Here is a 13760-nt window from a genome sequence, read left to right as displayed (position 1 = left end):
AACTCATTAGATCGCACTTCAGCATGAAGCAGGACAATGACCTCAAACACACAATGTTATAACTAACAAATACTTTTGGAGTTTACTGTATTGAATGGCTTTTCAAAGTTCATGTACTGTTTGTTTTTGAGAAGAGACTTGAATTTATCAAAATAAATCTATGCTTATTTTACTGAAATGTCACAAGTTAATACGTTTTTCTAAAAATGGGAAGGATAAATAATAAAAATGTATTCTCATCAAAATTATATCAACTTCTTTCCATTTTACACATGATAATTACCATGTCATACATTCTATTTTTTTAAATATTCAATATTAGTATCATTCCACAGCATCATGTTTGTATCAGAAATCTTTGCATGCTTAAACCTCAACCACACAGGCATTCAGAGCAAAAACCTATGTGGAAATAATTTGAAGAATTACAAACATTACAACTGCTAAAATTGGTTTGAGCATATCCACTGTATGTTAGCTATTGCATTAATCGCAAGGAACAGCCAAATGTAAATTGACTAAAGCGAGTGCATTGAACAGGAGAAAAGAAATACACGCCAGAGAATAATGCATTTCCCGCCCAACAATCAACAGTTAAGCTCCCAGGCATCCGACCTACCACAGGGAGTCGCCAGAGCAACGACCCCCAGGCACAGTTGGTATGCCGCAACCAGAATTCCTACACCTGGCTGCAATGATGCAGCAATACTGTGAAGCAGGGACTTATTCAATATTATTAGTGCTGCACCACTCAGGCCTAATTTTTCAACATATTCATAACATTTTTAATGGGTATAGCTCCGAAATCACCATACTCATCGTACTCCTTGTAAGTGAGGTAGTGTTTGATGGTTGGGGGGAGCGGTACTGCTGCCAGGAACTCAGGGTTATTCAGTTTCTTAGGGGTCATTTCATTCCGGATGACCAAACGACACTGGTGCTGCAGAGATCGTGGATTTGCTAGAGAAAATATATGGAAGGATTACAAACAGAAAAGGTAGTTTTGTTTGTTAATGATATTAACTAGTCAAACCATAAGATCTGAAATTCAAGTGCAGTCAAAAACTATTTTCATATCTTTGTGATGATATTTCTACACCATGAAGGTGTGATTTTAGATAAGGTCCAAATAACTCTGAACATTTTATATTTATTTTAATCAAAATGATTCTAAGACCTCTCTGAAAACAAAAAACAAATGTCAGCTTCTTTGTGTAGGATAATCATTTTGGGCATTTGCATGCCTGATTTTATTACAATAAGACAGTTCAAATGGGTAAGGAGGCGGGCTCTAGATCCCATCCAATCAGCTTATCACATCAGTGTACTTAATCTTCTAATTGGTTTCCTAAAGCCCAAACTATCAGGTTGAACATTTCTAATGTCAAACTAAGCACAGGGAAACACGTTTTAAAATAAACATATATAAGTGTTAGGTAAAAATAATAACAATATACGGTGATTTATTAAACATTGTGATTATTTTAATAAAACAATGTAAAAACTCCATGTGTTCCAAAGGTTTTTTTATGTACTCAATGGTATTCACCATTATAAGAGGGAGTGGTCTGTGTGGTCTCACCCAAAATGTCAAAGATTTCAGCCCACTGTCGTTGTCTCTTCAGCAGCTGTAGAAGGGAAGGGCAGAGACGGGGGTGTGTGACGTAGTCCAGAAGCATTCGTACTATACTCCCCGCCACGTTCACCACTGACAACAGGTTGATCATTTCACAGAACTGGACCTGACAGAGAGAACAGCACGAGTCAGAAAGACTAGCAGTAAATCGATTAGGTATATAGGAACTGAACTGGAGCAGGCCAGAAGTATGTCTAGGAGTAGGCCTATAGGACTTACCGAAGTACATATTTCCTTGTTAAGTTGGTTCATATCCTGCTCCCTGCTGTGGGAGCACAGGAAGCACTTGTCTGCGTCGTAGCCACAGTTGAGAAGCAGGCGCAGCATCCTGGGATCTCTAAAACAGTACTGCAGCGCAGTGGGAAACGACGTGTCGCTGATCATTGTGAAGTAGCAGTTGACCTCTGCACCCCAGGACACCAGGAGACGCACCATCTCATACCTGAGGTCATGCGGAAAAGAGTTTGACGTGATGATGTCACGGAAGAGACCCGGGGAGAAGGCACTAAGCCAGCCAGTCACTGAACTCGGTCCCAATCGATTTGGCTCGACTTACTCCCTCATCTTCAGCTCAGTGGGATAACACATTGTCATACCTCCCAGCGCGCACAGCCACTATGAGGCAGGGCAGCGGGTCAAGGTCTGTTTTTGCGCCAGCAGCCAGCAGAGTCTCGGTGCAGGTTACATCATTGTTAGACACAGCGAAGTAGAGCGGAGTCCGTCTTAAGTCCCCATAGCTCTCTGGAAACAGTAACAACAACACAGTCAATTAAGCCACGCCTATGCGCTAAGTGTTCCATCATATTACAAACTGCCTGTCCAACACAGAAAAATATTTTCAGTAAATCAAAGGCATCTTTTTGCCGACTTTTCAACCGATCTTCTCAACTCCTCGTTCATGGTCTCTACCTGACATGTGGGTTGCCAGCTGAGCGTTGATGTCAAAACCCGTCTCTATGAGCAGCCTCAGACAGTCCACATGGCCCCCGTCCGCTGCCGTGTGGACTGGGCTATGACCAGACAGAGTGATGGCTCGGTCAGTGGTGATGGGGATCAAGGTCTTCAGAGCACTGGGTTCGGCACACAACAAAATGGATCTGATTTTTAACTATGCAAGCACTATTGATGCCGCTGTAGATTAAACTGCTGGTCTATAAACTTAATGACTGCTCTTAGGTCTAGAGGGAAACAAGTCCTCAAGGACCACGCTTTCTTAAAACTGAATTATCACAAGACTCAAGAACATTTCTAGGAATAGCCAAAAACCAGACCAGGATTGTACAGTAAACTTTATAATATTTATATTAAGAATGCTGTCTTTTAAATATGTAAGTGTTCTTCACTCTGTCACTCTGTCAAGTCTTGTTTTATGTAGACCCCAGGAAATAAAGTTGCTGCATGTGCAAAAGCTAATGGGGATCCAAATAAACTAAACAGTTCGGAGAGTGGAGCCTCTTACAGGAAGTGTCCCTCGTAGGCAGCTCTGTGTATGGGCAGCTCGCAAGCCAAACTGGCTATGTTTGGGTCAGCTCCAGCCTGCAGGAGGAGGTCAATACAGTCCAGGTCCCCTGAGCCAGCAGCGTCATAGAGAACAGTGTCTCCGTTATAGGCTTGGGCATGGACATCGCCACCTGGTGGGGATTAAGAAGAAGACTTCTCAAGTCCGATAGGTGATGTTCAACAGGGAAAGCTCAGAGACCAACAGGGTAGTGTCATAACAATTGTTCTGATTACATATTATGGCTTCAAGCTCTTTATACTCCTCCTTGTCAGCTGGCAGAATATTATCTCTAATGCTATGAAATACATACAAAACAAGTCGTCACACTAATTGGAAAACAAGATAGAACCCTATACTGCCGTGGCAACCATAGTTCTAGGTCATAGTTACCAGACCTCCTGATCTGAGCTACCCCTAGTGTCCTACACAAAAGGAAGAATACAGAGGAGACACAGGCAGCTTTACCTTGGAGCCAACTAAACAGGGTCATTGATAAGATAGGGTTGAGGCCTGGCGCCTTGGTTGTGGCCCTAATCACTTGTAAGAACAGGGCATGCTGATTTCAGGCCTAGTCTAAAACAGTTCACTTATTACAGTTCATTTACAGAATAAAGGATAGAATAAGAATAGGGTAATAAATTGATCCTTAACAATTGTGACAAAACACAGACTGTTAATGTTTAAGAAGATTCAGTTGGCTCATACCATTCTGTATGAGTATGTCCAGAACCTCAGCATGTCCATTCTCTGCTGCAAGTCCCAGTGGGGAGACATTGTGGCCATCTCTAGCGTTGACCATGGCTCCATTTCTCAGCAGCAGCTTGATGATGTCACTGCAGCCCGCCTGACGAGGTTGGAAAGGAAACAGTCATTGGACGGGACAGGGAACTTTAAATTAGCGCAGCATCTTTATCATTAAAAAGCCATTAGAGTAGCCATGTCACTACACTGTTAAAGTGAATAACTGCAAATATACAATCATGGCCAAAAGTGTTGGAACCCCTGAAATTATTCCAGAAAATAAAGTATTTCTCACAGAAAAGTATTGCATTAACACATGTTTTGCTATACACATGTTTATTCCCTTTGTGTGTACTGGAACAAAAAAAAAGGAGGAAAAAAAGCTAATTGGACATAATTGCACACAAAACCCCAAAAATGGGCTGGACAAAATTATTGGCACCCTTTCAAAATTGTGGATAAATAAGATTGTTTCAAGCATGTGATGCTCCTTTAAACTCACCTGGGGCAAGGAACAGGTGTGGGCAATATAAAAATCACACCTGAAAGCAGATTAAAAAGGAGAGAAGTTGACTTAGTCTGTGCATTGTGTGTCTGTGTGTACCACACTAAGCATGGACAACAGAAAGAGGAGAAGAGAACTGTCTGAGGACTTGAGAACCAAAATTGTGGAAAAATATCAACAATCTCAAGGTTACAAGTCCATCTCCAGAGATCTAGATGTTCCTTTGTCCACAGTGCGCAGCATTATCAAGAAGCTTGCAACCCATGGCACTGTAGCTAATCTCCATGGACGTGGACGGAAGAGAAAAATTGAGGAATGCAGGATAGTCCGGATGGTGGATAAGCAGCCCCAAACAAGTTCCAAGGAAATTCAAGCTGTCCTCCAGGCTCAGGGTGCATCAGTGTCAGCACAAACTATCCGTCGACATTTGAATGAAATGAAACACTATGGCAGGAGACCCAGGAGGACCCCACTGCTGACACAGAGACATAAAAAAGCAAGACTACAGTTTGCCAAAATGTACTTCAGTAAGCCAAAATCGTTCTGGGAAAACGTCTTGTGGACAGATGGACCAAGATAGAGCTTTTTGGTAAAGCACATCATTCTACTGTTTACCGAAAACGGAATGAGGCCTACAAAGAAAGGAACACAGTACCTACAGTCAAATATGGTGGAGGTTCAAAGATGTTTTGGGGTTGTTTTGCTGCCTCTGGCACTGGGTGCCTTGACTGTGTGCAAGGCATCATGAAATCTGAGGATTACCAAAGGATTTTGGGTCGCAATGTAGGGCCCAGTGTCAAAAAGCTGGGTTTGCGTCCGAGATCGTGGGTCTTCCAGCAGGACAATGACCCCAAACATACTTCAGAAAGCACACAGAAATGGATGGCAACAAAGCGCTGGAGAGTTCTGAAGTGGCCAGCAATGAGTCCAGATCTAAATCCCATTGAACACTTGTGGAGAGATCTTAAAATTGCTGTTGGGAAAAGGCGCCCTTCCAATATGAGAGACCTGGAGCAGTAAAGGAAGAGTGGTCCAAAATTCCGGGTGAAAGGTGTAAGAAGCTTATTGATGGTTATAGGATTGATTTCAGTCATTTTTTCCAAAGGGTGTGCAACCAAATATTAAGTTAAGGGTGCCAAGAATTTCGTCCAGCCCATATTTGGAGTTGTGTGTGCAATTATGTCCAATTTGCTTTTTTTCCTTTTTTTTGTTTTGTTCCAATACACACAAGGGGAATAAACATGTGTATAGCAAAACGTGTTAATGCAATACTTTTCTGTGAGAAATACTTGATTTTCTGGAATAATTTCAGGGGTGCCAACACTTTTGGCCATGACTGTAGAACGTGTGGCTACGTTCATGCATTCCTTGAACGTAGACAGTGATTGCTGGATTGTCTGTCCATCTGTGCAGCAGATTCGAGCTAACCCTAACCCTATGTCACAGGGTTGCTACACCGATCAGCCATAACTTTATGACCACCTTCCCAATATTGTGTAGGTCCCCCTTTTGCTGCCAAAACAGCCCTGACCCACCATGGACTCCACTAGACATCTGAAGGTGTGCTGTGGTATCTGGCACCAAGACTTTTGCAGCAGATTCTTTAAGTTCTGTAAGTTGTGAGGTGGGGCCTCCATGGATCGGACATGTTTGTCCAGCATGTAAAAGGAAACCTGATTTATCAGACCAGGCCATCTTCTTCCATTGCTTCATGGTCCAGTTCTGATGCCAATGGGCACCCTGACCCATATGCAACAAACTGCGATGCACTGTGTTCTGACACCTTTCTCTCAGTCCCAGTATTAACTTTTTCAGCAATTCGAGCTACAGTAGCTCCTCTGTTGGATCGGACCACATGGGCCAGACTTCCCTCCCCATATGCATAAATGAGCCTTGGCCGCCCATGACCCTGTCGCCGATTCACCGCTTCTCCTTCCATCCATCCATCCATCACAATTTGTCCCTTGTCAAAGTCGCTCAGATCCTTACACTTGCCCATTTTTCCTGCTTCTAACACAACAAATTTGAGGACAGAATCTTCACTTGCTGCCTAATATATCCCACCAACTGACAGGTGCCACGATAACGTGATTATCAGTGTTATGCATTTCACCTGTCAGTGATCATAATGTAATGACTGATAGGTGTATATGCCAACAAGCAGGTGTATCCTCATCCTGGCAGAGATGTCAGAAAAAGCAAGATTGTTAACCAGCAACTAAAATGAAACATAACATTTTTATGACAACTGATTGTGAGTTCCGTAATTTAGTATTTTCACTGTGGCATAAGTTAGTTTTTCCCACGACTGCCTTTTAGGAGTGGGGGTCTGGATGAAATATAACATTTGGCCCAAAAGACCACACCCGCAAAGGAGTATACTAGAAATAGGCAGAGTACTCAGACTTACTTGAACATAACCAGCAGATATGACTTTGCACTTGTTGTAAATGGCAGCATTTGGCCACCAGTGTTATACCTTTGTTTAATACAGCATGGAAAATGTACCTACAGTGTGGTTTGGAAAATAACTTAGTCCAGGTTTTCCAAATGTTTTTATTATTCCAAATGCTGCACCAAAACATCCTCTTGTTTTTTCCTGTCTTTTTCGTTCTGTCATGCTAGTTAGGTAAGCCACAGAACCCATTTTGAAATGCATACCAAATCAGGCTTGTTATTGAATTCGACTTGCATTCCAAATTCGCTGCTGTGGTTCAGCTACCTAGCATGAAAGGACAAGCTATAGTTTAAATGATGGATGCATCATTGGGTATAATAGAAAAATATACTTCCTGGTTTGAGTAACACTTTTTGAACCACATATAACATCCCCCCTGTGCTGAACCAATTACAAGGTTAACAGTGACCAATTACAATGCAGCAGTGTATTATACATTGACATATATTTTGAAAAACTTATATTTTTAAACATATACTAATATATGTATTATATGTATTACTAATGTATGGCCATATATGTCATACATATATTTCCAAATTAGATTTTGGCAGTTTTCAAATATATTTTAATATGTCAAAATTAGTGTTGGTATTTACATCTAACAGATATATTTCCATATATGTCTTTTTTCCTGTCATGTGTTTATTATATTATCTTGTTTCTTTGAAGTAATTTTACAGAGAGAAATAGCATTCATGAAACTGTGTTAAAATGTATGTATATTATTTTCATAATGAGTCTTTTTTTCTCTGGAAAATAATGTATTTTTCTCTGGAAAATAATGTCATAATTCCATGATGTGTTGATGAGAAATGCTTAATGTACTGCATATTCATATATTTCATTATTTTAACACATAATATTAAATGTTAAATGTTAATATATGACATGCATTTTATTATGATATTGTGAGAAGCACAAGTTATACATTTCATAAACATATTCAGGGCACATATGTAAATATATGTTGAGAAATCCTCTACATAATGTACATATACTGTATGTCTTGCATGAGTTTTCCGTGTGGGTGGATCTGTTGTCGAGCTTAAACACAAAAACAAGGGTTTTAACTCTAACTCACTTCAGCCGCTTCATGAATGGCACTCCGCTTCTTCAGACATGTCTGTTCCACAAAGGCCCCACCAATGATCAGAGTGGACACCATCTCATATGTGCCCTGTCTCACTGCTTTCACACAACACAGGACAGGCTTATGTCATCTACCAGAACTGAACATAAATCTATGTATTCCTTATTTACGCATTAAAGGCAAAGCGCACTCAAAGACATAATGTTTTCATATGAGATTAAAATAACAGTCTGAAAATTGTAATATATTCCTTTATAGGGAATAGGACAGGGTTAGCAAGCTTCAACTTCATTGTTATCTGGCTTCACCTGCCATATCTCTATAATTAAATCATCATCCAACTTACCGTAGTTAATCAGAAGTTTCCAACTCATTCCACGGATGGCTGTGTGTCAGCATGTTTACAACCCAACCTTGTACGTGATTAATTCAGTCTCTTAATTAGAAACTAACTTGACCTAGCCTGTTAGGTCTTAGTTGGCTCCAATTGAAAGGAAAAACCGGTTCAAACCCCCCTTAATGATGAATAAAATTATTAGTACCGTGACGTCGCCCGGTATGGCGCAGCTGGGGCCCCACCCTGGAGCCAGGCCCGGGGTTGGGGCTCGTATGCGAGCGCCTGGTGGCCGGGCCTTCCCCATGGGGCCCGGCCCGGCCGGGCCCTCCCGTGGGCTCACCACCCACAGGAGGGACCATAAGGGGTCGGTGCGAAGAGGATCGGGCGGCAGTCGAAGGCAGGGGCCTAGACAACCCGATCTCTGGACACGGAAACTAGCTCTAGGGACGTGGAATGTCACCTCGCTGGCGGGGAAGGAGCCTGAGTTAGTGCGTGAGGTTGAGAGGTTCCGATTAGAGGTAGTCGGGATCACCTCTCCGCACGGCTTGGGCTCTGGAACCACACTCCTTGAGAGAGGATGGACTCTTCACCACTCTGGAGTTGCCCATGGTGAGAGGCGGCGGAATGGTGTGGGTTTGCTTATAGCTCCCCAGCTCTGCCGCCATGTGTTGGAGTTTACCCCGGTGAACGAGAGGGTCGTTTCCCTGCGCCTACGGGTCGGGGATAGGTCTCTCACTGTTGTTTGTGCCTACGGGCCGAACGGCAGTGCAGAGTACCCGACCTTCTTGGAGTCTCTGGGAGGGGTGCTGGAAAGTGCTCCGACTGGGGACTCTATTGTTCTACTGGGGGACTTCAATGCCCACGTGGACAACGACAGTGACACCTGGAGGGGCGTGATTGGGAGGAACGGCCCCCCTGATCTGAACCCGAGTGGTGTTCAGTTATTGGACTTCTGTGCTAGTCACAGTTTGTCCATAACGAACACCATGTTCAAGCATAAGGGTGTCCATCAGTGCACGTGGCACCAGGACACCCTAGGCCGCAGGTCGATGATCGACTTTGTTGTCGTCTCATCTGACCTGCGGTCGTATGTCTTGGACACTCGGGTGAAGAGAGGGGCGGAGCTGTCAACTGATCACCACCTGGTGGTGAGTTGGATCCGATGGCGGGGGAGAAAGCTGGACAGACTCGGCAGGCCCAAGCGTACTGTAAGGGTCTGCTGGGAATGTCTGGCCGAGTCTCCTGTCAGAGAGATCTTTAACTCCCACCTCCGGCAGAGCTTCGACTGGATCCCGAGGGAGGCTGGAGATATTGAGTCCGAGTGGACCATGTTCTCCACCGCCATTGTCGAAGCGGCCGCTCGGAGTTGTGGCCGTAAGGTCTCCGGTGCCTGTCGAGGCGGCAATCCCCGAACCCGGTGGTGGACACCGGAAGTAAGGGATGCCGTCAAGCTGAAGAAGGAATCCTATCAGGCCTGGTTGGCTTGTGGGACTCCTGACGCAGCTGACGGGTACCGGCAGGCCAAGCGGACTGCAGCCCAGGTGGTTGTGGAGGCAAAAACTCGGGCCTGGGAGGAGTTTGGTGAGGCCATGGAGAAGGACTATCGGCTGGCCTCGAAGAGATTCTGGCAAACCATCCCTCGCCTCAGGAGAGGGAAACAGTGCCCTACCAACGCTGTTTACAGTAGAGGTGGGCAGCTGTTGACCTCAACTGAGGATGTCGTCGGGCGGTGGAAGGAGTACTTCGAGGATCTCCTCAATCCCGCTGTCACTTCTTCCATTGAGGAAGCAGAGGATGAGGGCTCAGAGGTGGACTCGTCCATCACCCGGGCTGAAGTCACTGAGGTGGTCAAGAAACTCCTCGGTGGCAAGGCACCGGGGGTGGATGAGATCCGCCCTGAGTACCTCAAGTCTCTGGATGTTGTGGGGCTGTCTTGGTTGACACGCCTGTGCAACATCGCGTGGCGGTCGGGGACAGTGCCTCTGGGATGGCAGACCGGGGTGGTGGTCCCTCTTTTTAAGAAGGGGGACCGGAGGGTGTGTTCCAACTATAGGGGGATCACACTTCTCAGCCTCCCCGGGAAAGTCTATGCCAGGGTTCTGGAGAGGAGAATACGGCCGATAGTAGAACCTCGGATTCAGGAGGAACAGTGTGGTTTTCGTCCGGGCCGTGGAACACTGGACCAACTCTATACCCTCTACGGGGTGTTGGAGGGTTCATGGGAGTTTGCCCAACCAATCTACATGTGTTTTGTGGATTTGGAGAAGGCATTCGACTGTGTCCCTTGCGGCATCTTGTGGAGGGTGCTTGGGGAATATGGGGTCCTGGGTCCCCATATTCTGGGTCCGGCAGTAAGTCAGACTTGTTCCCAGTGCATGTTGGACTCCAGCAGGGCTGCCCTTTGTCACCGGTTCTGTTCGTAATTTTTATGGACAGAATTTCTAGGCACAGCCAGGGGCCAGAGGGTGTCAGGTTTGGGGACCACACAATTTCGTCTCTGCTCTTTGCAGATGATGTTGTCGTGTTGGCCCCTTCTAACCAGGACCTTCAGCATGCACTGGAACGGTTTGCAGCCGAGTGTGAAGCGGTGGGGATGAAAATCAGTACCTCCAAATCCGAGGCCATGGTCCTCAGTCGGAAAAGGGCGGCTTGCCCACTTCAGGTTGGTGGAGAGTGCCTGCCTCAAGTGGAGGAGTTTAAGTATCTAGGGGTCTTGTTCACGAGAGAGGGAAGGATGGAGCGGGAGATTGACAGACGGATCGGTGCAGCTTCTGCAGTAATGTGGTCGATGTATCGGTCTGTCGTGGTGAAGAAAGAGCTGAGCCGCAAGGCGAAGCTCTCGATTTACCAGTCAATCTACGTTCCTACTCTCACCTATGGTCATGAGCTTTGGGTCATGACCGAAAGGACAAGATCCCGGATACAGGCGGCCGAAATGAGCTTTCTCTGCAGGGTGGCCGGGCGATCCCTTAGAGATAGGGTGAGAAGCTCGGTCACCCGGGAGGAGCTCAGAGTAGAGCCGCTGCTCCTCCACATCAAGAGGGGTCAGCTAAGGTGGCTTGGGCATCTTTTTCAGATGCCTCCGGAACGCCTTCCTGGGAAGGTGTTCCGGTCCCGTCCCACCGGGAGGAGACCCCGGGGAAGACCTAGGACACGCTGGAGGGACTATGTCTCCCGGCTGGCCTGGGAACGCCTCGGTGTCCCCCCGGAAGAGCTAGAGGAAGTGTCTGGGGAGAGGGAAGTCTGGGCATCCCTGCTTAGACTGCTGCCCCCGCGACCCGGCCCCGGATAAGCGGAAGAAGATGGTATGGTATGGTATGAAAGGAAAACCGATGAAACAGCATTGGGCCATTCATGAAATGAGTTTGAAACCCTTGGTTTGGCGTTTCAGAGTTTAGCCAACATGTTTTGATGAGTAAACCAATTGTGTGTAGAAGGCTATGTCTAGTAAGCCTAATATGTTTATGCTTGTACATTTTTAACAAATAATGACCTTACTTCCATGGAATGAAATATTGTACATTTATCAGAAGTGTATCTGTTTCCAGCGGTCAGCAACAGATAAAATACTGTCTTCAATTTTTACTATGCGTGTGTGTTACCGAGCAGCAGTGGGGACTCGTTCAAGCTGTTGGTGGTGTTTGGAGATGCTCCATAGTGCAATAGTTTTTTGATGTTCTCCAGCAGACCATTCTGTACAGCCAGTATTAATGGAGTGTCCCCATCTGCAGTCACATCCTCCAGAGTTTCATCACAGGACTCTGCAATGTCACAGACGCAAGTGACATTGAGAATGTTGTTGAGGTTGAGCGATGCTGCAAATCTATTTCACATGTCAAAATTGACCAACACCACATTTCTTGTATTTCTGCTACACGTCATTTGTAATTGTATTGTCCCAGTAGCACTGTTTTGGAAACAGTCCAGTCATGGCTAATGGCTATTACAATGTTGTGTTTGCTGGCCTCTTACCTAGAATTACCTGATCCAAGATCAGTTCTTGGCCCAATACTGCAGCTTGGTGGAGAGGCAGCCATCCCCTGCTGTCTCTCTCAAGGAAAGCCTGAGACCCAGATAGGTTTTGCAGGGTACAAACATCAGCTACAGAGAGAAACCACACCTTTAGAATAGGTAGAACCCATATGCAGCAGGTTTTATTTTTGTGCTAGTTAGAACCTTTTACAGTGGGTTCTACCTAGAAACCTCTATGTAGGTTTTTTAAACCGTACACGGTTCTATTTAAATCTCTCCATGAAAAGGTTCTGTATAGAACTCTCCTTAAATAGTTATACTAAGAACTATTCAATAGATTTTTAGATTTTTAATAGAACCCTTTTGGATTGGCCTTAGAAAGCAAATTCACTTTGAAACATTGAAACATTTTAGTAATTAACTTTTGCAGACTTCTGTGTATTTTTTTACACAACCTGTGGCCATCATTGTCCTGTGGAAAATTATTTCAAGCTTCTTGAATGCTTGAATTCGTTTTTTTGAATCAGTCTCAAATCCCAATCTATTCATATTTCTCACCATTCATAAATCAATAGATGTTCACCATATTTCCAACACTAGTGGTTGAAAGCAACCTCCACACATGTCACTCTGTTTCACAGAATCCTGCCAAATCTTCTGACATCCGGGGATGTGAACCGAAATTTTCAAAACACATACATGCTGTACATGCAAAAAACAAATGAGAAAAAAGAAAAACACCCTTAAATACAGCATGTGGAAAAATAAACAATATACATTGTTTTGCCTTTCCAATAATATTTCTTTCCGGCCAAAAAATCATGAAAGATTCCAAAAGTAGAGACAATGTGTCTTTGCCCATTGTTTCCAATAGTGTTCTTCAGAAAGGTTTGTGCCATTTCTATCTGGAACCAGAAAGTTCTACCAGGATCAAAAACATTTTCCCCTGGAAAGGAAGAACCCATATGAAACACTTTAGGGAGAAAATAATGTTATGGGTAGGTTAACATACTCTTTGGACTTGTGCCCATGTATGTGCTGCTCAAGAACTAGCTTTTCAGTGGCACAACCAATAGAGTCCCATTAGGGAATTGTGTAATTGTGTAGGAGAACTCCCCAAATTAAGCCAAGCATTTGTGAAATTGAGATAAAGAGGTACTTAAAAAGCAAGAAGGTTGAAAAAATTATTTACAGCTGACCGTGACCTAGAAATACATTTGCACTACCTTGTTGTCCTACCTTGTTCAATAGCTGCAACTATCCTCAAGTAGTCAGCACTGACAGTTCGTAAGCTGTTGAGACGTGCAGAAAAGGTCAGGAAGAGGTGCCATACCGTGAATAAAACATAAATGTGATCTTTTCACTCTCCTGCATACCTGTCTATTGATGAATCTCTGAGGCTCTCTCGAATTGCATACTCAATAAGATCCTCATCAAATTGATCAGCATCCTCCATTTCTACAAAATAAAAATATTTTGCACTCTGCATAGATAAGGGCATAAACACAGAACACTTA

At 44.4% G+C, this 13760-nt stretch overlaps 1 protein-coding gene across 1 annotated transcript; it reads right to left on the bottom strand.

Annotated features, from left to right (window-relative positions):
- Window positions 1–757: 757 nt before the first annotated feature.
- asb15b (ankyrin repeat and SOCS box containing 15b) lies at window positions 758–13699 on the bottom strand. The gene is made up of 12 exons (XM_010886884.2): window positions 13628–13699; window positions 13483–13567; window positions 12244–12372; window positions 11874–12032; window positions 7926–8032; window positions 3843–3981; window positions 3096–3267; window positions 2546–2706; window positions 2233–2377; window positions 1856–2078; window positions 1583–1742; window positions 758–960 (listed from the first exon to the last, which is right to left on the bottom strand). Exons 1-12 carry the CDS (start codon window positions 13697–13699, stop codon window positions 758–760), a joined length of 1755 nt encoding a protein of 584 aa, XP_010885186.2.
- Window positions 13700–13760: the final 61 nt, after the last annotated feature.

This window comes from Esox lucius, chromosome 23 (assembly GCF_011004845.1).
Source record: "Esox lucius isolate fEsoLuc1 chromosome 23, fEsoLuc1.pri, whole genome shotgun sequence".
NCBI lineage: Eukaryota > Metazoa > Chordata > Actinopteri > Esociformes > Esocidae > Esox > Esox lucius.
Note: the sequence above shows the minus strand (reverse complement) of the source record. Positions and strands in the feature narration are given on the sequence as shown.

Coding starts and splice junctions, on each gene's coding strand:
- asb15b (XM_010886884.2), bottom strand. CDS start 13,699: ATGGAGGATGCTGATCAATTTGATGAGGATCTTATTGAGTATGCAATT. Junction 2,378..2,545: donor GCTGGCAACCCACATGTCAG/GTAGAGACCATG, acceptor TACTGTTTCCAG/AGAGCTATGGGGACTTAAGA. Junction 961..1,582: donor TGAAATCTTTGACATTTTGG/GTGAGACCACAC, acceptor TATTTTCTCTAG/CAAATCCACGATCTCTGCAG.